This window comes from Pyxicephalus adspersus, chromosome 1, assembly GCF_032062135.1.
Source record: "Pyxicephalus adspersus chromosome 1, UCB_Pads_2.0, whole genome shotgun sequence".
Classification (NCBI taxonomy): Eukaryota; Metazoa; Chordata; class Amphibia; order Anura; family Pyxicephalidae; genus Pyxicephalus; species Pyxicephalus adspersus.
The window spans coordinates 109,899,629-109,914,091 of NC_092858.1; the positions used below are offsets into that span (position 1 = coordinate 109,899,629).

Sequence of the window (14,463 nt, forward strand, 5' to 3'; positions counted from 1 at the left end):
CTTCCCACTAAATGTTCAAGGGCCCCTAAGTGTCTTTTATCAGCTTATGTGGAGAAAGCCTTTGATTGAGTAAACTAGATTTCCTTCATTGTGCCCTCAAGCAGATAGGCCTGGGTCTTAATATGCTCACCTGCTGCCCTTTAAACCTTCCTTACAGCTTGAGTCTGTGGTAATGGTGCTCTATGTAGCCCATCGCCAATGGGTACCAGACAGGTCTGCCCTTTATATCTGCTACTGTATGCTATTGTTATGGAGCATTATGCAATTTCTTTCAGTCATAACCCAGATGATCGAGGACTCGCCTTTGCTGGTCACAATATTATTGCACTCTTTGAACATGACCTGCTTCTGTACATCACGTGGCCCCACACTTCCATTTTATGTATTTTGAAAGTTGTCAAAACATTTGGTCAGTTCAGCAGTTTCAAAGTGAACCTCCCTAAATCAGAACTTTTGAATGTCTCAATTTTAGAACTTCAATTCATTCATATTGGTGGCAATGTCCCTTTTAAGCTATGTAGGAATTCAAATAATTACTTGGGAGCTAATATACCATTGGACCCCACAAATCTGTACGACCTTATCTACCCTACCCTTTATCAAACTGTACCGCTTTATTTGCATAAATATACCAGTTTACCCTCATTCTTGTTCACTAGAATTAATGCCCTTAAAAAGATATTCTTCCCGCTTTTTAAAACTTTTTAAAACCGTTTAATGACATTAACACCTGAATTTCTTTGCAATAAACATGGATTTCATTTAGGACACAGACATGTTCATGACTTAGATGTGTGGGTGCCCCTGATAATGCCATATACCGTTAAGCTTCCATTCTCACAAGACTGGTCGATTAGTTTCATAACAGAGACAGGAAGATCTGGGTGGACTTGGAAAATTCTGGCCTTTTCAGGAACATAATTTACTTCCTATCACATTTGCACTTCTGGACCTATGGCCCAGACCCATCTTCTATGTTTGAAAGCAATCTCTTCAATGCCCAGCCCACTCACCCTACTTTTTGAAAACACAGTGTTTCATCCAGGATTAGAGAAAGATTGCTTCCTATATTGGGACAGAAAGGCCTATCATCAAGGCAGTATGATTCCCACTGATAGCTTTTTATCCACATTATCTATTGCCCAGGTCTCTATTCTTGACTCTTTCCCAGGTAAATTGCCCCTACAACCTTCATGGAGCTGCTGTTGCAACAGTCTCTGCCTGCACACATGGTATCTCACCTATACAAGCTCCTTTAGAGACATAGCCATATTCCCCCATTCTTTATTTGCACAGCAATGGGGACAGGAGCAATGGGGACAGGAGCTGAACTCATCATTCTCTTTGGAGGAGTGGAAGGATTTTTTTCCTGACTTTAAGTGCAGGAAAAAAATGATAAGATCTTTACCCTTTGGTATCACTGCTAAGCTGACATTCACAAAATTTCTCTAATTCTGTCATGCAGCCAAAAAAATGCATTCCCTCGTTACCATCGCACCCTAGGACACGGCCTAGGTGGCATTATAGTAAACCAGCCTTGAACGCAACTGAGGTGTCCCATCTCAAATATCACGAGGAGCTATGAAAAGGAGTTTTAAGACAGTAGCTGGTATTTCTCCAGAGCTAGACAATAAAGTGACACCTAGTAAGCTAATTCATGAGGTCATAGTTTCTGTATTTATAAGTTATCTTACTTTTATTTTTGATTTTAATTTAAATTTTTGATTATATTGCAGAGCAAAGAAAACAGTATGCAAAATCATTATCCAAAGACACCAGCAACTTTTATCACAGGGTTGAGGTAAGAATTTTTACCATATTTAGAATCAGTGTAATTGTAGACAAATTAGGGGAATCATTTTTTTTTACTTAAAATACTTAAAGGGGAACTATGCTTATATATAGCTATTCTTTCTTGTTTAACCTAACCAACCACCATTCCTTCAGTGTCTTAGATTTCTTTGCTTAAGACTAACGTGGTGGGTGTTTCTAAATATCTCTAAAGTATATGTAGTAGCCACATGCCTAATTTTATAAATACATTTGAAATTAGAAAAAAAAGAAACCAGGGGATTTATGGATGTTTTGATTTACGTTTAATACGTAGATAAATAAACAGTCTTTGTTTTCAATGTAATTAACAAAGGTGATAGTAAGTTCTGGCCCTTGACAATAAAGGGGATTACAGGGGCTTGCTCCTAGACAAAGTCCAACTGCCAATATAGTAATAAAATAAGCATATACATTAGCAGTAAAGCAGGATCCCTGCTTTTTCACTGGTATAGGCTTGCTCAGGGGATTGTTGGGAGAGCCAGTAGCAGTACTAACAAAATTAAAAATACGTAAGACAAAAAGTTATAATTCTTTCAGCAAATGGCGATAATAAAGATATTATTATTATTATTTAAAGATGTCCAGGTATAAGTCAATATTCAAGTATAGGAGTGTATATGAATAATTAAAAAAATCCCTAACTAGCCCAAAGATTCAACCATATGAGAACATAGATACATAATTAGGTAAAGAAATATCTATTAGTAAGTGTCCTTCACGGTCTTAGGTTGCGTAGTGCCCAGAGAAGAGTATGTTCTTTAAGCCTCAAGTTTTCCAGGATAGTAGGCAAGTATATTGCATCAGAACTGGCTGTTGCTCATATAAAGATGTATACTATGTATGTAATGTATCAAAAATAGGTATAAATAAATATTTTCGGAAAATGTAAATCATGATACATACCCGCTGGATCACCAAAGAGGTCCTGCAGTCGATGAAAAATTGAGGTGCGTAGGGTTCATAGGAGAGCCTATAAATATTATACGATAAGAATCAACTTCTGTCTATATGAATGAGATATATATATATATATATATATATATATATATATATATATATATATGGAGAGTACTGAATGTAAGTAGAGAGGATGGGTCAAGGGTCTGGTAATTTATGAAATATGGTAGGGTGAGGAAACGAATTTTAGGAAATAAACATTCAAAAGAGAGTCCTACCTCTCAGTTTAGGATTTCAGGTACTTCTGACTGTATGATGTTAAGGAAGTAAATATATTTCTATAATGCATACGTCAGAGAAGAAAAAGGGGTAAGTAAGGAGGCAAGTATATTTCTGAGTGGTAAACATCCTAAAAAATTTTCATAGTATATAAAGCTGAATAAATATTTATAAATATTTATTATAGCTTGGTTTACCTAAACCCAAGTGTATTGAATGAAAATTAAAATTTTGGTATTGGAGGGGTCTGTGTACTATGGATTTCAAATGCAGTCTGAAAAAATGGCTTATAGAAAGTTAGGGGTAATCCTAAGACCAGGGGTGTAGTTGTATAAAAAGAAGAGGGGGCATGGTACTATCCATGGCGAGCGCACATGCACATCATTGGTATGTAAACATGCCTGCTCCACTACACCCCTGCCTATGTGTCACTCAAATGGGAAGAAACTTCCTCCCCGAGTGAAGTCACAATACCAGAACCCACCCACTCTCCCATTGCAGAGTCTGTGATGGGGGAGAGGGCGGGTTGTGTTTGGAGAGACAGCCCCCCCCCCCCCCCCCCCCGCCCCCGAGCCTGCAATTCCATATGGGAGAAGACATGGTCCACCAAAGAATTCTCTGCAAAATAAGAGTAGGCACTCGTGCCTATTCCCAAAAAAAGTGCCCACTACACCCCTGCCTAAGATTAGTTATAAGATAATACGATATGTTCTCTTTACATAATAAATTAGTACAGATGTTGTATTAATTAATTAGTAGTCCATTTGATTTAAAGGGCTGCGCTATGTTCAGAAATGGAAGAGGCATGATTTCTTACCCTAATCCAACGACAGAGGCAAATCACTTGTTGCAGTGCTTAGCCTGTGATAAAAAAACTCCAGATAGATAGGAGTCAGCGTGAAGACTGCTGACAGGCAGAGAGGTAAATACAAAGTAAAGCCCGCTTTATAAGGCTTAAACTTGGCGTCCGCGTGTATTAGTGCTGCACCTGAGATATAAGTACTGCGCCTGTGTATAGAGGCTGTGGGTGTAAGGCCCTGGTCAGTACCAGTATTCTCCAGACACCAGTCCCCCAATCTAACACCGCAGTCTTCACCTATGGCTGCCCCCGCTCAGCCTTGGGAGACTGGTTGGGTTTCCCAGCATTTGGTTGCCTCCTGGACCTAGTGCTCAAGGGATTGTGTCTGGGGAAAGGCCAGCAGCTGACCAAGAGCCCACTGATACACAGTACAGAAATTACCATGGTATCTGGAAAACAAGCTGAGATCATACACAGGAGATCAGTCCACCAAACGGGGTACAAAGGCACAAGCAGAGGGGGGGTCACAGGCAAAGGTCGGTCCAGGCTAAGTTCAATAAGATTGTCAGGAACAGGCAAAGACCACTATCAGAAAACCACTCAAGAATGTCTTCAGCACAGATAAGCCTAGCTAATGCTATACCAGGCACAGATGACTGGAAGCATAGAGCCTATAAAGCCCCAGCAGCCAATGACAGCATGGGATTACACAGGAACCACTCTGCTAATCAGCTGCACACAGCTCCGATTCCATTCAGTGCAGAGGATGCCGAGGGTAAACCCCAGCTACAGGGAAACAGGGATGCTGCAACTCTCAGGGCACAGATTCTGAAACCCCTGTGCTATCGCAAGCGCAGCTGCCAGAGGGAATAGGCTGCATGCTCCCTCTTGTGGTAGGGCATCGCCTGGGATCATAGGCCCAAAGAGTGCCTCCTAACAGTGGGGTTGTGTGCACCTCTCAACTCCTCCCCCCAAGTTTTCTGTCCACCTCAGCACCCCAGTTAGCGCTGGGAGGTGAGACCCAAGAGTGCTGTGTCTACAGGGAAAGGTCCACAGACATACAGAGACAAGATTGCCGGCATGTCCAAGGACTGGACTCATCTGGTCACCTGTGACCTGAGAGAGAGCAGGACGGGCTGAGAGAGAGCAGGACGAAAAGAGGAGAAAGGGGTGAAAGAGGGGAGGCAAAAGAAAGAAAATGGCAAGAACAGGTAGATTTTCATGTACAAGGATCTTGTCCTGATACATTAGTAGGCCTCCATCCCGTTGAAGACCTGAAGCAGCAGAAGTAGACGTGTTCCTAGACACTGCTTTAACTTGCACAAATAGGTCATGCGGGACCATGAGGAAACTCAGAAAGTGGTTATTCGGGAACATGCTGGAAAGCGTATCAGGTTTGGAACTCTTGGGACCGGGCTGTTAAGTGACATGGAAATCAAAATGGGAAAGAAAAGGGCCCAACGTGCCTGACGAGTCTAAGATGTTTTGCAGTCCTCAAGTATTCCAGGTTCCTATGGTCTGTGAAAACCAAGATGGAATGGGAGGCTCCTTCCAAGCGATAATGCCATTCTTTAAAAGCCAGCTCGATGGCCAGCAACTCACGGTCCCCAAAATCTTAATTTCTCCCAGCCAAGATTAGCTTCTTAGAGAAAAAGGAGAGCAGATGAAGGAGGGCAGGAGAGCAGATGAAGGAGGGCCTTCCGACCCATTTGTTGAAACAGCACTACCCCTACTGTGATTTTCGATGCATCCACGTCAAGGACAAATGGAAGAGAGGGATCCTGGTGCCGCAGTATAGGGGGTGGACGTGAAGAAGTGTTTAAGTTTCACAAATGCCTCCTCGGCCTCTTGTGTCCAGGAAAAGGCAACACAAGGGCTGAGCTTGGTTAAAGGTAAGACCACTGCTGAGAAATTTTTAATGAACTTTCTGTTTGCTAAACTCAAAATATTACTGAAACCCTTTTCTGTCAACTGGGGCTGGACAATTTACTGCAGCCGAGACCTTCTCAGGGTCCATGGATATCTTCTTTGTGGAAATAATGAATCCCAGACACACACACATTGGATGGTGTCCTTTTTTTGCGTACAGTCGCTTTGTACGAAGTCGGCCAAGAACCTTCTTGATATGAATTCAGTGTTCCTCAGGGAAAGAGGAAAAGATCAAGATATCATCCAAATAGACAACCAAGGAGATGTCCACAAAGTCCCTAAAGATATAATTCACAAAATGCTGGAACGTAGTGGGGGCAATACACAGACCAAAAGGCATCACAACATATTCAAAGTGACCAAATCGGGTTCTAAAAGCCATTTTCTACTCATCTCCTTCACGAATCCCTACTTAGTTATAGGCTCCACGCAGGTCCAACTTGGTGAGATGAGATGACAGGTGAGGTAAGTTAGGCAGTGCAAGGGTCAAGCAGACAGAGGCTGAATCAGAATGAGAAGATTAACTTTTGCACTAAAAATCTCTCTCAGGTGCAGAGTGTTGGAATTACAGTTTGTGATAAACTGTTAATGCTTTCTTCCTCAGGCATGCACAGCTCAAAGTGAGGACCAGACAGAGGCTAAAGCTCAGCCAAAAGGAGCAGCTTTGAAATAAAAGTACCAAGTTGTTCTTTTATGAATGCATCCTTCATAAAGGTTGACCATGAAACCTTTGGGGGAAGATGGTGATGGACTCTACCCAGAACCTTTTATACCTGAGAATTTATTTAACTTTTTTAGATTGGTGAGTCTGATTGCTTCTTCTGCACATGAAAGCGGCATTCATGATTCCTTTATGGCTTGATCCTTTTGATGACCTCTTAAAAAAAGTATGTTTCTTGTGAGGAAACCCTTTTTGCCATCAGATGACTTCTCCAGAACTTTCCCTAATTCCTCAAGACATGCTTGCCATTAAATGGGAGTCACACATCTTTCATTCTGAGAGCTAGTCACGTTTCTTAGTGAGCTGACAAAGACTATAGTGCAACAACTCTAAAGCTAGGTGCATACTTGGAATATTTATCGTTAGAAAGCGAACGACTAACGATTATGCACGAATATTTTGAACGATCATATTGTGCACAATTCTGTACATGTTGTAACAATACGATCGTTCAAATATATTCCACCAATAGTGTACACGCTAAATACAATCTTTTGAATGATGCAGGAAGTGACATGTAAAGGAGAAAGTGTACTGCAGAACCATCCACGATCACTGAACAACCGTACACACAATAGATATTGAACGATCGTCGCTCAATCAGATCCGCCAAGACAGTCGGTCGATTCCAGCGGCAATCCTCATTCGTCAGCGTTGTTGTGCACTTTTTTGTTAACCAATATCGGACGATTGGTCGTTAGTCGTTCGTTTACAACGATAATTATTGCAAGTGTTTATGCATCTTAACTGCCTCTACTGAATCGTCCTTAATATTGGCAACTCTTTTCTAGATTAGGCACAATGTATTCTTGACTACGTCACCAATTGGATTTGAGACAAAAGTTGCTGCACCCAGAAATACATTTTCCTGGTCACGCATGTGCTGGCAAAGGGTTTAAGTAGAGTTTAGGTAGACTAACAAATGTACTCAAGATGGCTCCTTTAGATTAGTGCAAATGATTAGAATATGCTACATCCTTTTCAATCTAACATTGCAAGACACTTTGTTTTGGCTGGGTCATTGGCCTTTGGACTGGGTAAAGCATATAATATTTTTTGAACACCTCAAAGAATATTTTTAGAAATAATCCAATGATTTATTACCTTTTTAATTCATAAAACCTGGTTAAAAATATCACAAAAATCCAAAAGTTGGTACATATTTAATCGAACATAATGAATAGGCTAACGATATATCGACGCGTTTCTCAGAACAAAGTCCGCTTCATCAGGAGTTCATTAGCTGCTATCAATAGAGATGTCTATTTTATTGATAAATAAGTTGCAGGATCAATCAATGCAGGTATCCTATTGATGCAATCATTTCTAAACTAGTAATTTTCTATATTCATATGTATTCCAATGTTAAGTGGACGATTTGTTTCAAGGGACAGTACCAGCAGGGAAACAAACTTATCCTGGAACCAAATCCTAATAGAAACCTAATAGAAACCTTTTGAAACAAATCGTCCACTTAACACTGAGCTAACGAAAGGGAGAGGAGAAAGCCAGAAAGCCTTCTCCTCACCTAGAGCCAACTGGAGGGGAGGAACAAAAAAAAATGAGTACATAAGTAGCAAGCACAAAAACACATGTCAGCCTTTCAACCTTTCTGTTTTGTTTTTGTTTTGTTTTTTTGTTTTTTTTAGGGGGGGGAGTTGTGCAGGGTGGAACCATCCTGTAGGATAAACTGAACATAAACTTTCTGTTATCATAAATATATAATATAGAACATTTTTTTACTTTTGCCAGCTAACAGGTAATTCTAGAAGTACTATGAAGTAGTAGATTTAGATTGATTACCATGTGATATGATGCATCTAATGAAGTAACTACAATTGTTTATAGTGGTGATATTTTCCTATAGAAAGTTCTTCTGAGGAAGCATAGGAGATACGATAACAGCAATATGGGTGTTGATGAATTTAATGACATCACAAAGCTTTAAATCTGGTTTGGAATACATTTTGTTTTAAAACTAATTGATGATTGATGTCTTTTAATTAATGTGCCTAAAAAAACAAAGTTTCCATATCTAGAAAGGTAAAATTGTACACTCACATTTTTACATACATATTTGTTCTTTGAGAAAAGAAAAACAGAAAAATTTTGTTTAAATTGTTTTTAAATGTTCTTTGTTCGCAATATATTCAATATTTTCAAGCTTTCCAAATGCAATTTTACCTTATTCTGTTTCCCCTTTTCTGACCACTTCTGGGCATTTGTGGCTAAATGCAACAGGAGAACAATAAGGGGAGGTAAAAAATATTTAGCAAGAAGCAGAAGCAACACAGAAGCAGAAGAATAACCAAAGTTGTCAAACAAATTTACTCTCTTTTTATGAGAAAGTTAAGTAAGAAGGTAGACAGTGGAGTAGCAGTTGATATATTGTACTTGAACTTTGCTAAAGCATTTGACACTGTACCCCACAGACGGTTAATATGCAAGTTAGGGTCAATAGGTTTAGAAAAGTGAATCTGTAAATGGAATGGAGAAATGGCTTAAAGACCGCATCCAGAGAGTTGTAATTAATGATTCATACTCTGAAAGGTCTAAGGTTATTAGTGGTGTACCCCAGGGTTATTATTATTATTATTATTATTGTTACTGTTTAACATCTTTATAAATAATATAGAGTGTGGGATTAAAAGTACCATTTCTGTGTTTGCAGATAACACCAAACTGTGTAATGGAATTAAGACCATACAGGATGTCTATAATCTACAAGCAGACCTGGATGTACTGTTTGATTGGGCAGCCAAGTGGCAAATGACATAGATATATATAAAAATATAGATAAATGTAAAGTTATGCACTTGGGAGCTAGCAACATGCATGCTTCATACTGTCTAGGGGGAACACACTTGGGGGAGTCAGAAATGGAAGAGGATCTGGTAGACCATAGACCTAATAACAGCATTAGATGCCAAGCTGCAATATCTAAAGTTAGCAAAGTACTTTCTTGTACTTTGAAATTAATTTATAAAAAGAAAACAAAGAAAAACCATTGACCTTTCTTTGCATGTGAATACCCACACATGTTTGAATTTAAAAGTACATTTAGAAACCAGGAACATGAATACAAGATTAATGGTTTGTCACTATACTGGAGACAACAGGTTTTTTAATGTTGGCACGCATTATTTGAACAAATTGTCAAAATGTATTGTACAAGATGAGACCAACTACCTGCGGTCAGGGATGAAGACATAATCCTGTCCCTGTAAAAAGCATTGGTCAGACCACATCTGGAATATGCAGTCCAGTTTTAGGTAGGGATAAGCGAGATTTTTAAATTCGATCTCGCCGCGAATCGGACCTTTCTCGCTTACTGAACGTGTAAGCGAGAATGGCCTTGTAATTCTCCATGAGGTCGTGTTCTCACCAATCTAACGAGGGAAAAAGCAGGAAGCGGTAACACCGAGTTGAAAATTTGGTAGTAATCGCGGCTGGGAGTTAATCATTTGCTCCCAGGATGCACAGCAAGGCCCAGCAGCCAATCAGGAGAGACCCGAGCACAGGCATATATATACACAGGGAAGGAGGGAGAGGTTAGTAACTCCATCTTGTGAACTGTGTAGAGGATAGACGCAGGGAGATACTTGTAGTGTGACAGGGACAGTGTGGGAGCCTTCTTGATTCATTGTTAGCTGCATAGTTCAGTGTTTTATTATTGTTCATTGTTCATTGTTAGTCATCTTTTTTTCACACTGTACATTCACTAAAGCCTGATAAAATCTATTGCAGTTCCTATTTACCAAAAAAAACCGTTTGGTACAGTTAAATTTCTGGCCTAATGTAATATGTATGTATTTTTTTTAATTTTTTTACTACATTAGCAATTTATTTGGAAATGGACAGATGTACAGTATTGTACAAAATGTCCAATATTTGAACCAGTTGTATTAAACAAACCAAAGTAGCAATAATTTTTACAATGATACATTTTTTTTAACATTTTTATTAATTTTGTATTTTCATGACAAAAACAGACATAACAAACAGCAATCACATTAATACAATAAAAAAAGGTGTTGGTGTTGGTCTGGTACAAATTGTACCAAACATCAATAAGACATACAAACATACAAACAGAACAAAGCAAAACACTGTTACAAAGAGAATAGAACCCTCACATTTCAACAATGAAAATTATCCATAGCAAAAATAAAAGAAAAAAAATCAATAACACTGCCATTTACCTGTAAAAGTATGTCAAACATCACAAAACCCTTCCCTCCTGTTATCCGACAATCATCTCCCAGACCTCTCGGAACCCTTTAGATGGTATATTCGGAAAACCCCACTGGATTACCCTGTCCCTCCAGGCTGCTCCCCCAACATGTTTTTATATTCATCTGATTCCTGGAACATAAGCCAGGGTGACCAGACATCAAGAAATTTCCCAATACATTTATATATGTCGGCAGTTAAATCCTCCATCAACCTAATCTAATTCACTTTATGTATCCACATACCCATGGATGGGCCTGTGGGCTTTCTCCACAAACTCGGAATGCAGGCTCTGGCAGCATTTACCAAAAATTTTACCACAGATTTGTCATAGGCCTTCTGGGGCCAACCAATAAGGTGGAGAAGGAACAATCCCGGGTCGTCGGGTATTGTTTTCACCTCTTGTGTAGGTTTTCTAGGCTTTGGATTTTCAGGATTAGGGCCTGCGTCTCTTTGGCTGCCACTCTTTTAAGTCGGGAACTGTGCTTCACAAAGATCCCTCTAATAACCACTTTGTGTGCTTCCCATACTATCATGGGGCTCACATCCAGGTGTTTTATTAAGGGCGAAAAAGGCCGAGATCTTTCAGAAAATCGGGTTTAATAGCCTCATCTCTTAGTAGGAACTCGTTAAGCTTCCAGTTTCATACCTTAGGGTTGGAGTAGGTAAGAGAAATTTCCAAAACTACGGGGGCATGGTCAGCAAAGGTGGTGGTACCTATAAAATATTTCCCAATGTGTCTGAGATCAGAATATCATATTCAGAAGTGATCTATGCGGGAATATGACTGGTGGGGCCTGGAAAAGAAAGTGTAGTCCTTTTCCGTCGGATGCATTACTCTCCATACATCCATCAACTGGTATTTTTGCAAACATTTCCTAATGCGTCCCTCACCTGGGAGGCCTTTCTTAGGAATACTGGAGGTATCTAGCACTTTATCTGGTGCGTAGTTGAAATCTCCTCCCAGTATCAGAAGGCCCTCTCTAAAATCTTCTATAGTTGGTAGAGTAAAGTTGAAATAAAAGCTGCCTGTCCAGTGTTTGGGGCGTGGGCTGTGGCCAGAGTGAGAGGCTGATTGTTTACAGTATTATTCAAAAAAGGAAACTGACCCTCCTCATTGTATTGGGCTGCCTTCAGTGTCCAAGAAAAGGAAGAGCTAATCAGTATGCTTACTCCCTTGGATCGGGAGTCAGGAGAGCAGCAATGGTAGCTTACAGGATATTTAGGATCTCTGAGGCTGGGAGGGTTGTCCTCCCTGAAATAAGTTTCTTGTATAAAAGCTATCTTGGCCTAGGTTCTATGAGGGACAGTTAAAAGATTTGTAGGTTTTTCAGGAATATTTAGACTTTTCACATTAAGAGTGACAATCTTTACAGGTTCCATCTAGGTGAGGTCAGATGGAAGTTAAAGGAATAAGCCAGACAAGTAACACATGCAAGGATGATTCTATTCACTAACACAAATAGTGAAGACAATATTCCTCAGTTGTGGGGAACAAGGGGTCAGATCCGGAAATTCCCAGTTGTATGTGTTCATGGATAGAGTTTATCCAAGAACCCATAGTACAGCTTTGCAATAGCAATTGCTGTTGCCGCTCTCTGCTACTACTATGTGTTTATGGTTAGAATTTCTCTATCCAAGAACACAGGGCACTACAGGTCATCATCTGTAGTGCCCGGACATTGTAGTGGAACTGCAGAGGTAATCTGCAGTTCAGTTTCCTATGTGACATCAAAATGGAACTGAACTGCAGATTACCTCTGCAGTTCCACTACGATCTCCTGGCACTATAGGTGATGAATGGGGGCTTGTCCACATAGAACACATAGTAGTAGCACTGTGTGTTTTTGGATTGAGAAACTCTATCCAAGAACACAGGGCACCACAGGTGAGGAATAGGGAGAAGTCCCCATTCAACACCTATAGTGCCAGGACATCACCTATAGTGCCAGGATATAGAGCCGCCTGTCAGTACTCCATTCACTAAACTATTACACACTTCTGGGTGGCATTGATGATGCACTACACCCAGCTCAAGATGCCAGTTACCAATGCGGTCCACGCTCCGTCTCAGGGCCCACCGCCTCCTGCTGCTGCTGCCACCTGTCAGTGCTCTATTCACAAAAATTGTTTTACACACTTCTGGGTGGCATTGATGATGCACTACACCCAGCTCAAGATGCCAGTTACCAATGCGGTCCACGCTCCGTCTCAGGGCCCACCGCCTCCTGCTGCTGCTGCCACCTGTCAGTGCTCTATTCACAAAAATTGTTTTACACACTTCTGGGTGGCATTGAGCATGCACTACACCCAGACACTTACTACACTCCAAGACACTTACTAATGCGGTCTCCCCGGCGATAGCTGACCAGAGGCCACACATTGCTACTGCTCTCGCTGACCACGCTCTGTCTCTGGTCCTCCATCCTTTTGCCAAATGTCCCCGCACTACTTCTCCACAGCTTTATGGGTGGCATTCCTAACACGTGTCATCCAGATCATAATGCCAGCTAGCAATGTGGTCTCCTGCTGTTTTGACAGCAGAGACAGCTGCTAGTGGGTTGAGTTCACACATAGCACCACCATTTCTGAATGTCCTAATGTTTATGCTGCCTTCTGTACGCTGTCCATCATGCAAAAATCCTATTTGCCTGCTGTCACTTTACCTGCCATTTTCTGGAAAACCTCAAGGTCTTTTGGAACTTTTTTATTTTTCCCTTGTTGCCATTGTTCTCCTACACATACCCAGTAAATTTGGTGGTTCTAACATGTATAAGGGGTTTGCTATTAATGTTTAAAATCGGCCCATTGACTTGACTAAATTAACTTGACTAAATTGACTTGACTAAATTTCGGGGACCCATCGGAAGTTTGAGGAAATTTTTCCGAGACTGTCAGAGGTTTTCTAACTCATCCCTAGTTTTGGGCACCAGTTCACAAAAAGGACATTGTGAAATTGAAGAGAGTGCAGAGAAAGCAAACTAAACTAATAAAAGTAATGGAGGAGCACAGCTATGAGGAGAGATTACCTGAACTGAATCTGTTCTCCCTTGAGATGTTTAAGGGGGATATGATCACCCTGTATAAATATATAAACTGTCCATTTAGAGAACTCTCTTCCCCATTATTCACTGTAAAATGCAAAGAACAAGAGGGTACTCTTTGCGTCTGCAGGAAAAGAAGTTTAACCTCCCAAACGTTAAGCCCGAACTTTTCCGTGCTAAAAAAAGTTGCAATTATCGTTAACCCCGAACTTTTCTCACTATATTAAAATCCCCACTTACCTGGTCCCGCTGTGCTCATCCAGCGTCGTGTCCGTGTTCCAGCGTCGTCCTCCAGCGTCGATCTCCCTCTCCAGCGTCGGGTGCCTTCTCCTATACCAGCGGGACCGGTAAGATTCCGGCCGGCTTCTTACCTGGTCCCGCTGATCATCCAGCGCCGTTCTGGTTCCAGCGCCAGGTGATCTCTGAAACAAGAAGCCGGCCGGCGGAGGAAAAAAAAGCCGGCCGGCTTCTGTCTGCGTGCGTGATGACGTCGGCTCGTGTGCGGGAAATTCAAATTCAAACTCATTCATTCATTTTGTATTGGATTGAATACAAACTCCTGTATCCAATCCAATACAAAATAATTAAAAATTAATACAAAGTATGTATTTTGTATTGGATTGGATACAGGAGTTTGTATTCAATCCAATACAAAATGAGAGTTTGAATTTTGTTCTCATTTTGTATTGGATTGAATACAAAGTCCTGCATCCAATCCAATACAAAAT

General features: G+C 40.7%; 1 protein-coding gene across 2 annotated transcripts in view; it reads left to right on the plus strand.

Annotated features, from left to right (window-relative positions):
- Positions 1-14,463, plus strand: part of EPS8L3 (EPS8 signaling adaptor L3) — a 254,614-nt gene that overhangs the window by 55,154 nt on the left and 184,997 nt on the right. For both annotated transcript variants that reach the window (XM_072423530.1, XM_072423540.1), the window contains exon 4: positions 1,737-1,801. In XM_072423530.1, the coding sequence (XP_072279631.1) occupies positions 1,737-1,801 (65 nt within the window). The remainder of the gene's footprint in view (positions 1-1,736; positions 1,802-14,463) is intronic.